The sequence below is a fragment of the Bufo gargarizans genome, chromosome 4 (genome assembly GCF_014858855.1).
Source record: "Bufo gargarizans isolate SCDJY-AF-19 chromosome 4, ASM1485885v1, whole genome shotgun sequence".
Taxonomy (NCBI): Eukaryota; Metazoa; Chordata; class Amphibia; order Anura; family Bufonidae; genus Bufo; species Bufo gargarizans.
In genome coordinates this window covers 528200772-528220084 of record NC_058083.1, presented here as the reverse complement: position 1 = coordinate 528220084, position 19313 = coordinate 528200772, and the positions used below count along the sequence as shown (strand labels likewise).

The 19313-nt window shown below is 45.3% G+C and overlaps 1 protein-coding gene across 1 annotated transcript; it reads right to left on the bottom strand.

Annotated features, from left to right (window-relative positions):
- Positions 1-13244: 13244 nt before the first annotated feature.
- LOC122934780 (zinc finger protein OZF-like) lies at positions 13245-19048 on the bottom strand. The gene is made up of 5 exons (XM_044290477.1): positions 19005-19048; positions 18284-18419; positions 18004-18171; positions 17281-17404; positions 13245-14830 (listed from the first exon to the last, which is right to left on the bottom strand). Exons 2-5 carry the CDS (start codon positions 18389-18391, stop codon positions 13593-13595), a joined length of 1638 nt encoding a protein of 545 aa, XP_044146412.1. The 5' UTR covers positions 18392-18419; positions 19005-19048; the 3' UTR covers positions 13245-13592.
- Between the last annotated feature and the right edge of the window lie 265 nt (positions 19049-19313).

Below are 19313 nucleotides of genomic sequence, written 5' to 3'. Positions count from 1 at the left end.
CAGTATACAGGCCCCCCCAGTATACAGCCCCCCCACAGTATACAGCCCCCCCACAGTATACAGCCCCACACAGTATACAGCCCCCCCCACAGTATACAGTCCAACACAGTATACAGGTCCCCCACAGTATATAGCCCCCCCCCCACACAGTATACAGCACCCCACTATACATACAGTAGTTTACAGTATATTAACATAACAGCCCCTGTCACCTTTTCTGATGCAATCTTCACACAAAAAAGCTCCACAGTTAAAGAGGACCTTTCACTTGTATAAACTATGTGAACTGAGTATGCTGCCATATAGAGCGGCGCCCGGGGATCTCACTGCACTTACTATTATCCCCAGGCGCCGCTCCGTTCTCCCGTTATAGGCTCCGGTACCTTTGCTCCTTAAGTTATAGTAGGCGGGTCTTCCCTTGTCCTGTGGGCGTCTCCTTCTCCTAGGCTGCAGCGCCGGCCAATCGCAGCGCACAGCTCACAGCCTGGGAGGTTTTTTTTCTCTTTGTATAGACGGCCCTGCTCACAAGCGGTACAAAACGGATCAGTTTTACCCTAATGCATTCTGCATGGAAAAGGATCCGCTCAGAATGCATCAGTTTGCCTCCGTTCAGTCACCATTCCACAGAGGCGGACACCAACACACAGCCTGCAGCGTTTTTCTGTCCGCCATGTGGTGTGGAACGAGATGGATCATGACACACAATGCAAGTCAATGGGGACGGATCTGTTTTCTCTGACACAATAGAAAACGGATCCATCCCCCATTGACATTCAATGGTGTTCAAGACGGATCCCTCATGGCTAGAGTTGGGCGAGTTCGGGTATCCGGAGCCGAACCCGGACTTTTTCACTGAAGTTCGGGTTCGGTGTTCGGGTGTTAATAGCATTATTAAAACAGAATGCTAAATAAAATGTCTACTGAGGGGTTAAAAATAAAAATAAACTCACCTCATCCACTTGATCACGCAGCCGGTATCTTTTTTTCTTCAGGACCTGCAAAAGGACCTACGGTGACATCACCGCGCTCACCAGGTGACGTCACCGCAGGTCCTGCTGAATGAAGATAGAAGGACCTGCGGTGATGTCACTGCGCTCAACACGGGAAAATAATAAATTTTATAAAAAGACGACTGAGGGGAGATCTAATTACTATGTATAAATATATCAGGGGTCAGTACAGAGATCTATCCCGTCATCTATTTATTCCCAGGACTGTGACTGTGACGAGGGGACATCCTCTGCGTCTGGTGGAAAGAAGGTTTGTACACAAACATAGAAGAGGATTCTTTACGGTAAGATCAGTGAGACTATGGAGCTCTCTGCCTGAGGAAGGGGTGATGGTGAGTACAATAAAGGAATTCAAGAGGGGCCTGGATGTATTTCTGGAGTGTAATAATATTACAGGCTATAGCTACTAGAGAGGGGTCGTTGATCCAGGGAGTTATTCTGATGCCTGATTGGAAGGAATTTTCCCCGCTAAAATAAGGAAAATTGTCTTTCACCTTGTAGTTTTTTTTTGTCTTTCTGTGGATCAACTTGCAGGATGACAGGCTGAACTAGATGGACGTATGTAGCACATGGCCGTTGCCAGGCGTGAACCCTTATGGCGGTCCACAAACAGCAGGTCCGCAATATGCGGGCACCGGCCATGTGCTCACCGCATCACGGATGCAGACTCATTCACTTGAATGGGTCAGCAATCCGGAAGGTGTGGTGCGGAACGGAGGCACGGAACCCCATGGAAGCATTATGGGTTTTCTGTCCGTGCCTCTGCGCCGCATAAAAATAGAACTTGTTCTATTTTTTGTGGTGTGGACGGATCACAGACCCAATTAAGTTGAATGGGTCTGAATCCATCTCGGGAGTCGCACGGATAGTGCCCATGTCTTGGGGACCTCAAATTGCGGTCCCCAATGCATGGAACGGCCGTGTGCATCAGGCCTTAGGCTGTGGCTACACTGCAACTTTTTGTTGCGCGACTAATTTTTTATTGAACTACAGCTGCAATCCAAATGAATGCATTCAGTTGAATACAATCTTGTGGACTGCAGCTGTCATTCAATAGTTAAAATCAATCAGTCGCGCTACAAAAAGTCGCAGTGTAGCCCTAGTCGTACACACTATATTACTATGTTATTAATGTATGGGGGTAATACTGATCTTCCTACAGTGGTCTGTTAGTAACAGTACGGTGGAAATATTCAGTCACTATTTAGCTGTATTACTAGTAGTCATGGTGCGGCGTTATCTGGATTGGGGGCCATGCTGACCCCTATCTATGCCCCGCAGTCATGCCACTGATTATTACACTCAGACTCTGTAGCCGATGACATCACAGATAGTGTTTCTAAGGAAAAAAAGAAGCGTTATCGTGCCAGGATTCTAATGGTGACATCACAAAAAGTGTAACCATGCCAATGATGACATCACAAAGGATGGCGTAGCATCAGAGCGGCCATCTTGAATGTAATGGGCTCACACTTTATTAACATACCCTTAATGGAGATAAAACTAGTGGATGGAGTATTAACGGGGGGGATCAGTTATTTTGAGACTTGTACTAGTTTTCCGGCTATAATAAAAGTCACAAACTTTAGCACATGCAGATTTTGTGCAAAAATGTGTGACTTTAAATATAACGCTTTTAAATATTGGTAACGCGCCCCTTCAGGATCCAGCTCTGAGCTTACTTACTATACCCTTAGGATACCCATGGAAAATAGATGCTGAGTACGATTTATGCAATTTGATAATTAAGAGAAATAAAACACAATTTTTTCTTTAAAAAAACACAATTTTTATTTGTAAAAGGTTTTAGGTTTTAAATTATTCTTTTGCAGCTCTGGCTCCGTCTTCAGGATTGGCTGGATTCAGGTCCGCTAACTTGTAGAGAGGAGGTCGGGGGTCGCACCTCTGGCAGATTTTCAGGGACAGAATATTGTCACCAGAGGTTCCTGATGTTATTTTGTAGTCGGATCCTAGAAGAGAAAACACCCAAATAAAAAAACGGTTTACAAAAACACAAGGAGAAGACGGAGGGAAGCGGCCAAACTTACTGGACCTGGTGGTGCTCTGCTCGTCTTCACTGGAATTTCAGATGGTTTGGATGGCAGAAACCATCTATAGATGGTAAGTGGGCCCCAAGGGGTAGATGGTAAGTGGGCCCCAAGCTGCAGATGGTAAATGGCCCCAAGCCGCATATGGTAAATGGCCCCAGGCGGCAGATGGTAAATGGGGCCAAGCAGCAGATGTTATATGGTGGCCAAGGGGCAGATGGTATAGTAAGGGCCTATCGGCAGATGTTATAGCCGGCGGCAGATGATACAGCTTGGCCGCTTTCTCTTCCGGGTACTTAAGGCCCTGATGTTAGTGGTGTTCCCCGGAAGGTCCTCCATCTCCACATCGTCCGGATATTGGCGAGGGCCAAAATCCATTTTCTCATCATCACCGTGATCAGACTTCATATCTACATCATCGGGATACTGTCGAGGGCCGACATCCATTTTCTCTAAAGCATTCACCTCAGGAATCGTCTTTGGCACCAACCTCCTCTTCTTCCAGGACTTCCCCATGGTGAGAGACAGCTAGAGATACTGACACTGCTGTCAGGGCGTGACCCCAATTTATGGGATTAGACCACACCCCCTGATTATTATGTCATAAGTAAATGAGTCATGCCCATTATGACATCACAAGTAAAAAGGTCATGCCAGAGGAGGGTGGGGCCAGGGGGACAAGCATCTATTGATGACATCACAAGAAGTGCCTTAGCATGAGAGCGGCCATATTGGATGTACTGAACTCATGTTTTTAATATCACATCATGTACATACATGTTCTTGTCTAAAATTTTCTTCATGTTTTTTCATTCTTTTCACATAGATTTGGAGATGGGGGGTGGGATATATGACCCCAGAGGACTTTGGTCCCTGTAGCAGCCAATCACAGTGCAGATTTAATTTCGTATTCCACTCTTGGAAAATAAAAGCTGCGCTGTGATTGGTCGCTATGGGCAACAAGGACTGTTTTTCTTTTTGACCATTTCACCACATCTGTCCCATCTCCATCTAAATCTCTCAACCTCTCAGTTTTCACGAATAAAATTGCTTTAGACAAATGAAAGCAGCGCTGTGATTGGTTGCTAGGGACTGTTTTACTGTTAATCTAACCCGATTTGTGAGATGATGGGAGTGATAGATTGTGTATGAGAAATAGATGACCGGAGTGATACATTGTGAGATGGTGGGAGTGATAAATTACATACAAGATGATGGGTGTGACATACATTGTGTGTGAGATGATTACAGATATTTAACTATAATGTAAAATTTTCATAATAAAACATTTTAAAGATATTTCTCATACAGTGGATTATTGTGTAATATACAGGACTATACATGGGGTGCAGTGTAATATACAGGACTATACATGAGGTGCAGTGTAATATACAGGACTATACATGGGGTGCAGTGTAATATACAGGACTATACATGGGGTGCAGGTAATATACAGGACTATACATGGGGTGCAGTGTAATATACAGGACTATACATGAGGTGCAGTGTAATATACAGGACTATACATGGGGTGCAGTAGTAATATACAGGACTATAACATGGGGTGCAGTGTAATATACAGGACTATACACGGGGGTGCAGTGTAATATACAGGACTATACATGGGGTGCAGTGTAATATATCAGGACTATACATGGGGTGTCAGTATAATATACAGGACTATACATGGGGTGCAGTGTAATATACAGGACTATACATGGGGTGCAGTGATAATATACAGGACTATACACGGGGTGCAGTGTAATATACAGGACTATACACGGGGTGCAGTGTAATATACAGGACTATACACTGGGGTGCAGTGTAATATACAGGACTATACATGGGGTGCAGTGTAATATACAGGACTATACATGGGGTGCAGTGTAATATACAGGACTATACATGGGGTGCAGTGTAATATACAGGACTAATACATGAGGTGCAGTGTGATATACAGGACTATACATGGGTGCAGTAGTTAATATACAGACTATACATGGGGTGCAGTGTAATATACAGGATATACATGGGGTGCAGTGTAATATACAGGACTATACACGGGGTGCAGTGTAATATACAGGACTATACATGGGGTGCAGTGTGATATACAGGACTGTACATGGGTGCAGTGTAATATACAGGACTGATACATGGAGGTGCAGTGTGAATATACAGACTATACATGGGGTGCAGTGTAATATACAGGACTATACATGGGGTGCAGTGTAATATACAGGACTATACATAACGGGGTGCAGTGTAATATACAGGAATATACTGGGGTGCAGTATAATATAAGGACTATACATGGGGTGCAGTGTAATATACAGGACTATACCCGGGGTGCAGTTTAATATACAGGACTATACACGGGGTGCAGTGTGATATACAGGACTGTACAGGGGTGCAGTGTGATATACATGACTAAACATGAGGTGAAGTGTGATATACGGGACTATTACATGGGGTGCAGTGTAAATATACAGGACTATTAACAGGGGGTGCAGTAGTAATATACCAGGACTATACATGAGGGTGCAGCTGTGATATACAGGACTAGACATGGGGTGCAGTGTAATATACAGGACTATACAGGGGGTGCAGTGTAGCTATCAAGGACTATACATGGGGTGCAGTGTAATATACAGGACTATACATGAGGGTGCAGTAGTAATATACAGTAAAACATACATGGGGTGCAGTGTAATATACAGGACTATAACATGGGGTGCAGTGTAGATATACAGGACTATACATTGGGTCAGTATAATATACAGGACTATACATTGGGGGCAGTGTGATATACAGGACTATACCATGGGTGCAGTGATAATATCCAGGACTATACATGGGGTGGCAGTGTAATATACAGGACTATACATGGGGTGCAGTATAATATACAGGACTATACATGGGGTGCAGTGTAATATACAGGACTATACATGGGGTGCAGTATAATATACAGGACTATACATGGGGTGCAGTGTAATATACAGGACTATACATGAGGTGCAGTATAATATACAGGACTGTACATGGGGTGCAGTATAATATACAGGACTGTACATGAGGTGCAGTGTAATATACAGGACTATACATGGGGTGCAGTATAATATACAGGACTATACATGGGATGCAGTATAATATACAGGACTGTACATGAGGTGCAGTGTAATATACAGGACTATACATGGGGTGCAATGTAATATACAGGACTGTACATGGGGTGCAGTATAATATACAGGACTATACATGGGGTGCAGTATAATATACAGGACTATACATGCGGTACAGTATAATATACAGGCCTATACATGGGGTGCAGTGTAATATACAGGACTATACATGGGGTACAGTATAATATACAGGCCTGTACATGGGGGGACCCGATGGCACCGCCGCCTCACAATAAAAAGCCGCAAACCGAAGGTCTAAATTGACCAGCTTATTACTGGCACATTGGGGGGGCAGCTTATTACTGGCACATTAAAACTCCAGACTCCCAATCAAAGCCCCATTATACCTCCAAACCCCCAATCAGTCCCCAATTAGACCTTCAGATCCCCAATCAGACCCTTATTAGACCTCCAGACCCCCAATCAGACCCCCAATAGACCTCCAAACCCCCGATTAGTCCCCCTTTTGACCTCCAGACCCCCAATTAGACCCTATTAGACCTCCAAAACCTAAACCAGACCCATTAGACCTTAAGACCCCCAATCAGACCCCTATTAGATCTCCAGACCCCCAATCAGACTCCCATTAGACCTCAAGACCCCAGTCAGACACCCATTAGACCTTTAGCCTCCAATAAGACCTCCATCAGATCTCCAGGCCCCTACAAGACCTTAAAACCATCAAATCTGTGCCCCATTAGACCTCCATACCCCCAATCAGATCCCCAATAGACCTCTAGAACCCCATTCAGACCCCAATTAGACCTGCACACCCCCAATCAGATCCCCATTAGACCTCTAGACCCCCAATCAGACCTCCAGTCCCCCACTAGACCTCCAAACCCCCGATCAGTCCCCCTTTAGACCTCCAGACCCCAAATCAGACCCCCATTAGACCTTCAGACCCTAAACCAGACCCCATTAGACCTTCAGACCCTAAATCAGACCCCATTAGACCTCTAGACCCCATTCAGGCACCCATTAGACCTTTAGATCCCCAATTAGACTTCCATTAGACCTCCAGACCCCCAATCAAACCCCCATTAAACCTCCAGACCCTCAATCAGACCCCTATTAGACCTCCAGATCCCCAATCAGAGCCCCATTAAACCTACAGACTCCAAATCAGACTTCCAGACCCCCACTAGACCTCCAAACCCCCATACCTGACCCCTATTAGACCTCCAAACCCTAAACAAAACCTCCATTAGACCTTCAGACCCCCAATCAGACCCCCTTTAGATCTCCAGACCCCTAATCAGACCTCCAGACCCCAGTCAGACACTTATTAGACCTCCAGACACCCATTAGACATCTAGACCCCCAATCAGACCCCCACTAAACCTCCAGACCCCCACTATCTGACCCCCAGTAGACCTCCAGACCCCCAATCAGACCCCTATTAGACATACAGACCCCAATCAGACCCTTATTAGACTTCCAGACCCCCATTAGACATCCAGACCCCAAATTAGACCCCCATTACACCTCTAGACCCCCACTAGACCTCCAAACCCCCATATCTGACCTCAAATCAGATTTCAAAAACATAAAGTAGCTTACCTCTCCTGCTCAGCAGCTCTTCTCCTGGTCCGGCGGTCTCCTCATTCTCTTCTCAAGGCCTGCGCTGCACAGTCACCTGCCTGCAGCGTTAGGTGATAGGGAGCAAGTAGGGAGGAGGGGTAAGTACAGCGATAACAGTGCTTCACTCCCCCGCCTCCTGCAGACTAGTGAGTGCTTCCATTATGGAAGCGCTCACTAGTATTACCTTTATAAGATGCAATGCATCTTATGAAGGGAAAATTACAGCACCACTGGCAACTGCGACTGCTGCGACCCCTATAGATACACCAGTGGCTTCAATGATACTCAATGGCAATGACAGTTTTTCCAGATGCAAACAAGTTTCCAGACATAACAGAGCTAAGGCTAGTTTCACACTAGCGGCAAGGGACTCCAGCAGGCTGTTCAGGTGGGTGAACAGCCTGTCAGATCCATGCTGCTGCTAGTGCACTCATGCCACCAGACTACCGCTCTGGCCCCATTGACTATAATGGGGGTGGGGCGGAGTTCCGGCGGCAGCGCATGCCGGGAGGTGGCCGGACTAAAAGTATGACATGCACTTGTCAGCCTGGATTGTCAGCTTTCAAACAAGACCAGTTTGCATGTTTCTAGCTGCTACCATTCAGGAGATAGCAGCATCTAAAGTAGCCCTCCCTCTCCAGTTAGCTACTTTTCCCACTGCCCGAGCTGGACTCGGGCAAAACAGTTAGCTGGTTAAACAGTCCTCCTCATCATACTGTTCACATTTTGACATCATGAGACCAAGACAAGACCTAATAATTGATGAACAGTACCTCGCCATTGCTGAGGCTTCAAGCAGGATATTTTCAGACAGAAGTGGCCACTGAGGTTAGAGTGTCACAGAGTGTCATCAGCAGGTTGCAACAGAGATACAGAGAGACTGGAAGTCACAGAAAGGCATAGAAGTGAACGTCCTTTGGCCACATCCCACACTGATGACCGCTTCATTGTGAATAATGTCCTGCGGAACTGGATGATGAATACCACACAACTCCAGGCACATTTAACTCAAGTGTCATTTCAGACTATTTAAAGCCGTTTACATCAGCGTGGTCTGCATGCTGGACAACCTGCAAGGGTACCTGACCACACCACCAGGCACAGGTGTCATCATCTTGCATGGGCCAGGGTGCATCTACACTGGACGAGGGACCAGTGGGCCTTAGTGCTGTTCACTGATAACAGTCGATTAACGCTGATGAGAAATGATGTCCGCCAACGATGTTGGAGAAGTGAAGAAGAGCGCTGTGCATCAGCCACTGTTGTCACCAGACGAGCCTTTGGTGGTGGTGGTGTTACAATGTGGGCAGGTGTGTCTAGTCAATACAGAACTGCCCTACACTTTATAAATGGTAGAGTGACAAGCCAATATTACTTGAATAACATTAATTCAGTCATTGTGCCTCTGCATGAACAACACAGGCCTAATTTCATCTTCATGGACGTCCAGGCGCTAGTTCATCGAGGTCGCATTATTAGAGAACAGCTGCTGGAGACTGGGGGACCTTAAATGGAGTGAAGGGGCGTTGCTAGGTTAAAACATTTGGGGCCTGGGCCCCTGATGTTTTTTCCCAGGCCCCGACTGTCCTGCCTGCCTGCTAGATACAACTAAATCAAATTCAATACAATTGAATCAAATACACTGGAAGATCTGAAGGACCTGTGATGACATCACAGGTCATGTGACCAGTAAAACAGGCAGTGGTTGAGAAGGATTTGCGATGATGTCACCATTATGTGACCAGTGCAGGAGAGGATGGCAGTGAAGAGGAGAAGTCCTGGGGGAAGAAGCTGTGGTGATGTCTGCTACATGAGGAGAGGTAAGTGAAAGAAGATGCAGAGCAATGCTGGGAGTTGTGGTTATTTAACTGGGACTGTATGTTAGGGCTGAAGGGAGGGATGATATTTACATGGAACTGTGTGTTGGAGGTGGCTGGGGAGGGGGTGATGTTTACATGGGACTGTATGTTGGAGAGAGCTGTGGGAGTGATGTTATTTACATGGGACTGAATGTTGGAGGGGGCTGAGGGAGGGAGTAATGTTATTTACATGGGACTGAATGTTGGAGGGGGCTGAGGGAGGGAGTGATGTTATTTATATGGGACTATATGTTGATGGCGGCTATGGGAGGTAGTGATGTTATTTACATGGGACTGAATGTTTCAGGGGGCAGGGTGATGTTATTTAAATGGGACTGTATGTTGAAGGCAGCTGTGGGAGGGGATGATCTTATTTGCATGGGATTGTATATTGGAGGCAGCTGTGGAAGGGAGTGATGTTATTTACATGGGACCAAATGTTGGAGGGGGCTGGATGAGGCAGTAATGATATTTACAAGGGACTGTATGTTGATGGCAGCTGTGGGAGGGAGTGATGTTTTTTACATGGGACTGAATTTTTAAGGGGGAGTGAGTGGGTGATGACTACATGGAAATTCATGTTGGGGGTGGCTGGGGAGGGGGTGATATTATGTCCATGGGACTGTATGTTGAAGGTGGCTGGGGAGAAGGCAATGTTATTTACATGGGACTGTATTTTTAAGGGGGCTGTAGATATAGATGGATGTTATTTACATGGGACTGTAAATTGGAGGGGGCTGGAGAAATGGTGTAATGTTATTTACATGGGACTCTCTGGCAGAGGGAGGTATATAACTACGGCGGGTGGCACTAAAGGGGGCATTATAACAGTAGGGGGCAGTATAAATACTGGGGGCACTGTAGGGGTATTATAAATCCAGGGGACATAAGGCGTTCTTATTACTACTGGGGGCTCTATAGGAGGGACTTATAGATCCACCTTATTTCTACTAAGAGCGCTATGGGGGCCTTATTTCTACTGAGGGGTCTGTAGATAGCTTTATTACCACTGGGGGAACAATAGGGGGCCTTATTTCTACTGGGGCCTCTGTGAGGACATTATTAGTACTGGAAGGCTCTTCTACTAATGGAGGCACTCTTGGGGAGCGTTATCACAGTTGGGGGCACTGTAGGGGGCAGTATTACTAATGGGAGCATTCTTGGGGAGCATTATCACTGTTGGGGGCACTGTAGGGTACAGTATTACTAATGAGGGCATTCTAGAAGGAAATTACTATTGGTGGGACTTGGAGAAGCACTATTACTATGGGGGGGGCACTAATTTTTCTTCAGGACAGTATTTGGGGGCAGGACTGGGACAAGGTCCACCACCAACAGAGGCTGAGTTGCCCAAGTGCGCCCCCCCCCCCCCCCCCCAACTTGTGGAGTCTTTACTAATTACTTACTGTTGTAATCACACATAAATATGCACAGTTTAATGTACCAATTAACTATAGCTGTAAACAAATGCACAACCTCTTTAGATCCATATAAAGATAGAAATAAAGTGCAAAAACAAGTCATATAAGACATTAACCACATAATCTTAATATAAATAAACATAATCCGGTCAACAAGACAGAATAAAAACTAATACGTTTTGCAGGGGTACGGGTAGATGGGGTGGTAGGACAAGGGCTGATGGGGGAAGGGGGGCTGGGTTAGATCATCTAATCCCCCTTCCCCCATCAGCCCTCGACCCCCCCCATCTACCCCACCAGACATTTAGATGTTATTTATTCCTGCAGCTCTAATGCTCTGATGATCACTGATCAGTAGATGACTCAAGTCAAGGCCCCCCCCCCCCATTTAGATATGTACTGTTTGGGGGTATTGGGGAGCACAGCGAGCAGCAGGATAACACTGTGGGGACTCCAGGTTGGGGGATGACGATAGAAAAGCGAGGAAGCTAAAATGTCTGTGTGTCACACTCTGCAGAGACGAGGAGCAGCTGAAAGAAGTTGTACGGACCAAATGGAGAAGAAGATGACAGTGAAGATCTACATCATTTGGCTTTTGTTTCAGTAAATTGTTTGAGATTAGGAAATCCCCATTGCTGCTTCTACTTAAATGCCCGACTTTAATGATATAATATCACTGTAGCGTAAACCTTTTTAAGTTTTCCATAAATTTCACCCGAAAGTCAAATATTCCTAACTTTTTGTAAGTAGTGTATGTGGAAGAAATTGCTCTTGTCAGATGTGACAAAAGTTAGACTTTTTGGCTTAAATGCAAAATGCTATGTGTGGCAGAAAACTACCCCAGCACATCACCCTGAACACACTATCGCCACCATGAAACATGGTGGTGGCAGCATCAGGCTGTAGGGAGGCTTTTCTTCAGCAGGGACAGGGAAGCTGGTCAGAGTTGATGGGAAGATCGATGGAGCTAAATACTGAGCAATCCTGGAGGAAAACCTGGTAGAGGCTGTAAAAGACTTGAGACTGGGGCGGAGGTTCATCTTCCAGCAGGATAATGACCCTAAACATTTAGCCAGAGCTACAATGGAAGGGTTTAGAATGGTCCAGTCAAAGTCCTAAACCTAAATCCCATTGAAAATCTGCGGCAAGACTTCAAAATTGCTGTTCACAGATGCTCTGCATCCAATCTGATTGAGATTGAGCCTTTTTGCAAAGAAGAATGGGCAAAAAGTTCAACCTTTAGATGTGCAAAGCTGGCAGAGACAAGCCCCAAAAGACTTGCAGCTGTAATTACAGTGAAAAGTGGTTCTACGAAGTGTTGACTCAGGGGGGCTGAATACATTTTCCAGATTTATGTTTATTAAAATTTTTGAAAACTATGTACCATTTTCTTTTCACTTCATACATACTTGCTACTTTGTGTTGGACTATCACATAAAATCCCAATAAAATGCATTTAAGTTTGAGGGTGTAAAATGAAAAATGTGGAAAAGTTCAAGTATGAATACTTTTTTAAGGCACTGTATATATTAAAAAGTTATAGCTGTAAGAATATGGAGAAGCAGAGGTTTTTTTTAAGGTTTTAATACAAAAAAATTAAATAGTGCTGCTACAAAATATAACTTGTCCTGCAAAACTAAGTCTCCATGTGACTGAGCAGAAATGTATGTTATGGCTCTTGTAAGCAGAGAGGGAAAAAACAAATATACAAAAATGAAAATTGATCTTATTAATAAGGGGTTAACCATAACCAAATGAACAATACCGGACATAGCTACCGCTTCGTTCATATTGGGGAACCATGTGGGTACAAGGTTCCTGTTCTCCTGATTGGTGGGGGCCCCAGCAGTAGGACAACCACTGATCTAACAGTTACTCCCTAATCTCTGGATGTGTTCCTACTATGATGAAAACAAAATGTCTACTATTAGATGAGTGTGGCTGATCAACTGACTGATTAAGGCCTAGTTCACACGAACGTGTGTGATCCGTGGGCGTATTGCGGGCCACAATACACGGCCACAGTTCCGTGTGCATTCGGCATCACGGATGCAGACTCATTCACTTCAATGGGTCCGCAAATCCGGAATTATGGAACGGCCGCACGGAACGGGACCCCTCGGAAGCAATACGGAGTGCTTCCGTGGGGTTGCGTCCCGTACTTCCATTCCGCAAAAGATAGAACATGTCCTATCTTTTTGCGGAACGGGCGGATCGCGGACCCATAAAAGTGAATAGGTCCGCGATCTGATGCGGCTGACTCACGGCAGGCGATCATGCATTGAGGCCCGCAATTTGCGGGCCGCAGCACGGGTCACACACGTTCGTGTGAACTCGGCCTAAAGGTCTTTTTAGAAGGGGACGTGTGACTTGTATTTTTTTGTTATACTGCACAGTTTTTAGCATGGTGTATGAAGTTAATTTAATATGATGTTATGTATACATCTGAAGGCATTGTTAGACAGCAGGTCCTACACCTAACAGAATGGTCCTACACGTTTCTTACAATCTGATAATTACAATGTTTTCTACTCTGTGTGAGATGTCTAACAAGACTCGATTTTTTACTAAAACATTTTTCACATTCTGAGCATGAAAACGTCTCTCCTGTGTGAGTTCTGCAGTGATGAAGAAAAACTCTTTTATGGGCAAAACGGGCTCCACATTCTGAGCATGAAAACGGCTTCTCTCCTGTGTGAGTTTTCTGATGTCTATTCAGATTTGATTTTTGACTAAAACACTTTCCACATTCTGAACACGAAAATGGCTTCTCTCTTGTGTGAGTTTGTTGATGCCTATCAAGATGCGATTTTCGACTAAAAGTTTTTAAACATTCTAAGCATAAATATGGCTTCTCTTTTTTATGAATTTTCTGATGTCTATCAAGATGCGATTTTTGACTAAAAGTTTTTAAACATTCTGAGCATGAATATGGCTTCTCTTTTTTGTGATTTCTCTGATGAAGAAGAAGAGAAAATTTAAAGGTATAACATTTCCCACATTCTGAACATGAAAACGGCTTCTCCCCTGTGTGAATTCTTATATGTTGCACAAGATATGCTTTCCGAGTAAAACATTTCCCACATTCAGGACATAAAAATGGTTTCTCTCCTGTGTGACTTCTTAGATGTTGATCAAGAACCGCTTTTTGATTAAAACATTTTCCACAATCTGAACATACAAATGGTTGCTCCCTTTTGTGAATTCTCAGATGATTAAAAAAAGCTAAGTTATGGGCAAAACATTTCCCACATTCTGTACATGAATTTGGCTTCTCACCTGTGTGAGTTCTTAAATGTCCCACAAGAGATGGTATAAGAATAAAACTTTTTCCACATTCTGAGCATGAATACGGCTTCTCTCCTGTGTGAATTCTCTGATGTATAACTAGAAAGAATTTCCTCATAAAAGATTTTCCACATTCAGTGCATGAAAATGACCCTTTATCTCTGTGATTTGTCTCCTGCAAAGAAATGTTAGATTTATTTTTAAAACGTTTCTCACGTGGAAATATTTTCCCACGTTTCTGTTTAGTTCTTGTTTTGCCAATCAATGATTGATTAGATGAGGGTTTCTTATAACCAGCGATATCGGTGGATAGATCTCCGCTGTGAAGGACCGAGGGTACATTAGGAGTTACTGAATCATCTTGTGTGGTGTTGTTATCTTCTGCTTCATGACAGGAAGGTAAATGGAGATGTTCATGGACATCGCTTATCCCGTCTTCACCTGAAAATGAAATAACATTTTCTCTTTTTTACCAAAGCACAAGTATTTTTTCTATTAACCAATTAAGCTTTATTGAGCTTTGGGGGGGCTGGGAGTAAAAAATGAAAATGGAAAAACTGAAAATCACCCAGTTTTGAAAGGATTAAAGAAAACCTGATCACTGTGAAAAACAGTGCAATCTGCGGGCAGCATGTTACAGAGCAAAAAGAGCCGATCAGACTGATATATAGTTGTATGCCAAGTGGGTGGTCCTTTCTGTGATTGACATATAATTATAAAAATATGATTTAAACAATTGGACACATTCCCTTTAAATCTATGTCCATTGACAGCAAACATCACATTAACTACAACTCCCCCGTTCTTGTGGTTATGGATCTAATCACGTGCTCAGCATGTGTAGTGTCCCACTACGTAAAGGTGGGCACTAGTCAAGGGTTAATTGGGTCATGTTGTTCCCTACCTCCTGTGGAACATGGTCATGGTATTTTGTATTGCATTGTAATGCATAATTTCATGTTATTTCCTGTGTACCGGGCCTGCTAGGGGTGTAGTTTCTCCTCCTAAGCTGTAGAGGGAGCTAGTCATGGAGTAGCTTAGTTTCAGCTTCTAACATGCAGCTAGATAGTCCAGGTTCCCAACCTGAGTCCAGGAGAAGAAGTTTCCTCCGGAGTTATCCTGCATCTTGCAAAGTACAGAGCAGTGCTAATCGTACCCAGCCAAGTGGAAAGCTGAGGGGCAGAAGTTCATTGTCAGCAAGAGGATTCATACCAGAGGAGGTTTCCCTACCCAAGGATAAAGCCAGCTATTAGGCATACGGGCCTTGGAGAAAGCCAGACAGGATTCTGCAGAAAGTACAGCCTGATCTGTGAGTTCTATTTCCCTCTGAGTCACTTTGCTAGGATTCTACCTGCCACCTTTGTAAAGCCTGCCTGTTACCAAATATTCTTCATGTGGAACTGTCTGGAGATTGTACATAGTTGAACTGTTCAGTAAAGAAGAATTCTAGTTTCACTACAATCGTGTGCACCTCTATTATTCTTACTAACAATTGGTGTGCCACCGTTACCGGCACTGGCATCACGAACTGTAGGGGATCTTGCCACAGGCACGCTAAACCTGCAACACCCAGGGCACCTCACCTATCACCCGGCCTGGTCCCTATATCTAGAGAGTGCCCCAGACCATGCCAGGGTATACTACAAACTGTGAGTACTAAGAGCAACCCTCGGTCTGTTAACTGACCCCCGTGACCTCACATTCGCTCACCCTGAAGGACTGGTGTACTGCACATGCAGCCTGCAAAAAATACATATAACACATCTCTCCGATGTCTCGAATACGTAAATTCATAATGGAGATGTTCTTCCTTTTCTAGTCAAGGGATCGAAAGATCGAGCTCCTCAACATGTGAAGGGGTCTACAGCCGAAAAGTACGTAATCGTTAAAGGGAGTCCGTCACCAAGTTTTCACATATGATTATAACAGTGCCTGTGTTGTTCTTGTCCCATCTAGTAAGGCTAAAAAAAATGAGTTTATAAAGTTATGCAGATGAGGGCACGCAAGTGCGCAGGGGCAATGTTTGGGCTTCAAGTGCCGAGGGGCGACGTTCTGGCTGCAAGTGCCCAGGCTTCTCGATGATTTGCACTCCTAACCCCTCCCCACAGTATCTTCTGGCCCGCCCTGTAATGATCTGGCATTATGCTTTTCAGTTCTGGCCCGCACACTTCACCGCCAGGCCCAGGCATGCGCAGTGCTCTGCCCACTTTGGGCAGAGGCTTAGACGTGTGCAGTGCGCATGCGCCGGTTAGAGTCGCGGCTCACCAGTAGAGGACAGAGGGGCCTGGGCATTTGCAGCCAGAACATCGCCCTAGGCACTTGCAACAGAATGTCGCCACTGGGCACTTGCAGCAGAACGTCGCCCCTGGGCACTTGCAGCAGAACGTCGCCCCTGGGCACTTGCAGCAGAACGTCGCCCCTGGGCACTTGCAGCAGAACGTCGCCCCTGAGCACTTGCAGCAGAACGTCGCACTTCCGGGTCCGCATTTCTGTTCCCGAAAAAAATAGAACATGTCCTATTGTCCGCAATTTCGGACAAGAATAGGCATATTCTATTAGTGCCAGCGATGTGCGGTCCGCAAAATGCAGAACGCACATTGCCAGTGTCTGTGTTTTGCGGATCTGTTACGGATGTGCGAATGGGGCCTAAGAGATGCAAGCCTCTTAATAAATACCCACATATACCGTTGTCCATGCTCCAGAACAGAAATCTATTCTAGCCAGGAGCTGGAGTAGATTTCTGGTGTAATTTGTGCCAGTTTTCTGGTGCAAATTTTGTTAAATCAGTCGGCTGGTGGAGGTCACACCCACAGTCTAATTCCTCCAGCCCATAAAAAGTGGCAAGAGCATCTGAAAAAGCTAAAAAGTCACAAAATTTGGTCTCCTCTTACCTGGTAACGTTAGGGACTGGTGATTCTCCGTCATGACATCCTTGTACAGATCCTTGTGTCCTTCTAAATACTCCCACTCCTCCATGGAGAAATAGACAGCAACATCCTGACACCTTAAAGGAACCTGACAGCACAAGGACACAGTCATTACCAGACCCCTCCCTTGGCGTTATTGTATAATGTCCCAGCATTCCCAGCAGCGCTCACCTCTCCGCTCATCAGCTCAGTGATCCTGGTGGTAAGTTCTAGGATCTTCTGCTCATGTATCAGGGAATGAGGTGGAGGCTCGGTGATGGGGCTCTGGGTCCTGCTCCATCCTCCTGACACACGGGGTGTCACACACTCACCAGACGACTTCTTCACTACTGTGTAATCCTGTGTATGGGGACACGCCAATCACTACAGAGACTCTAAGAATCCTTCACCTTTCCAGTCATTTCCCTGGTTTATTACTAGAGATAAGAGTGGTGTCATGTGAGACTCTCACCTCTCCAGTTATCAAGGAGATGATCTCCAGGGTGATGTCTAATATCCTCGCAGCCATGTGGTTTCTGTCCTTGTACAGATCCTTGCGTCCTTCTAAATACTTCCACTCCTCCATGGTGAAATAGACAGCGACATCCTGATACCTTATAGGAACCTGACAACACAAGGATACAGTCATTACCAGACCCCTCCCTTGGTGTTATTGTATAATGTCCCAGCATTCCCAGCAGCGCTCACCTCTCCGCTCAGCAGCTCAGTGATCCTGGTGGTAAGTTCTAGGATCTTCTGCTCATGTTTTAGGGAATGAGTGGAAGGCTCGGTGATGGGGCTCTGGGTCCTGCTCCATCCTCCTGACACCCGGGGTGTCACACACTCACCAGACGACTTCTTCACTACTGTGTAATCCTGTGTATGGGGAGACGCCGATCACTACAGAGATTCTAAGAATCCTTCACCTTTCCAGACATTTTCCTGTTTTATTACTAGAGATAAGAGTGATGTCATGTGAGACTCTCACCTCTCCAGTTATCAAGGAGATGATCTCCAGGGTGAGGTCTAATATCCTTGCAGCCATGTGGTTTCTGTCCTTCTCCATCCTTGGTGGGTCATTTATGGAAAGAACCATCAGCTTTAAAAGGATGAACCTAAGAAGCCTGAAGGAAATACAGAGGACTGAGAAAAATCATATTTGGAAGAAAATCTCACACAAATAAAGTGGCTGAGGAAGTGGGAATTATAAAGGAACAGAGTACAATGGAGATGACTTAGCTACTGAGATGTCTTATAGACCAAGCACGACCACCACTGATGGATTGCAGGTTCGTCATAACAAGTGCCTTGTATTAACTTTCTCTACATGATGAATAGGGTTGCCACCTTATCTTAAAGCCAAACCTGAACAGAAGGGAGCATGGGCGTGTCTTAAGTCAGCTCCGCTGTGCGCTAGCATCGCATCACTCCCAGATGATCGCTGTGCCCGGGTCTGAGAAAGGCTTGTACCCGAACACAGGATTACAAACCTGGACTGTCCGGGTCATTCCTGTACGAGTGGCAACCCTAATGATGAATGTCATTTGCTTAAGTGACACAACCCCTTTAACTCTGCAGTCTAGGAGATCTCAAAACCTCGCTCCCTCCTACATACAGTCCCAAGTAAAACACTTTTGTCCTACCCCAGCAGCCCCTTTACTGTACGGTCCTATGTGTAAACCCTCTTCTCTCTTCATCTGAATACACACCTATAGCACAGTCCTGCGACATCAAAGGTCCTTAAGAGACTAACATTTACATCCCTCCCATGATACTGATCACATGACTGTGACATCATCAAAGTTCCTACAGCCACTAACATTTACATCCCTCCCATGTAAAGATCACATGACTGTGACATCATCAAAGGTCCTACAGCCACTAGGAGTTATAGTCGGGGTAGGTGTGACTTGTGGTGAGGGTCAAGTGACCTAACCCTCCTGGGAGCACAACCTTCTGATTTGATGTGGTGTCCTAATAGTTCTGATGTTGAGTGAGCCGGCCGTAGGTCACCACAC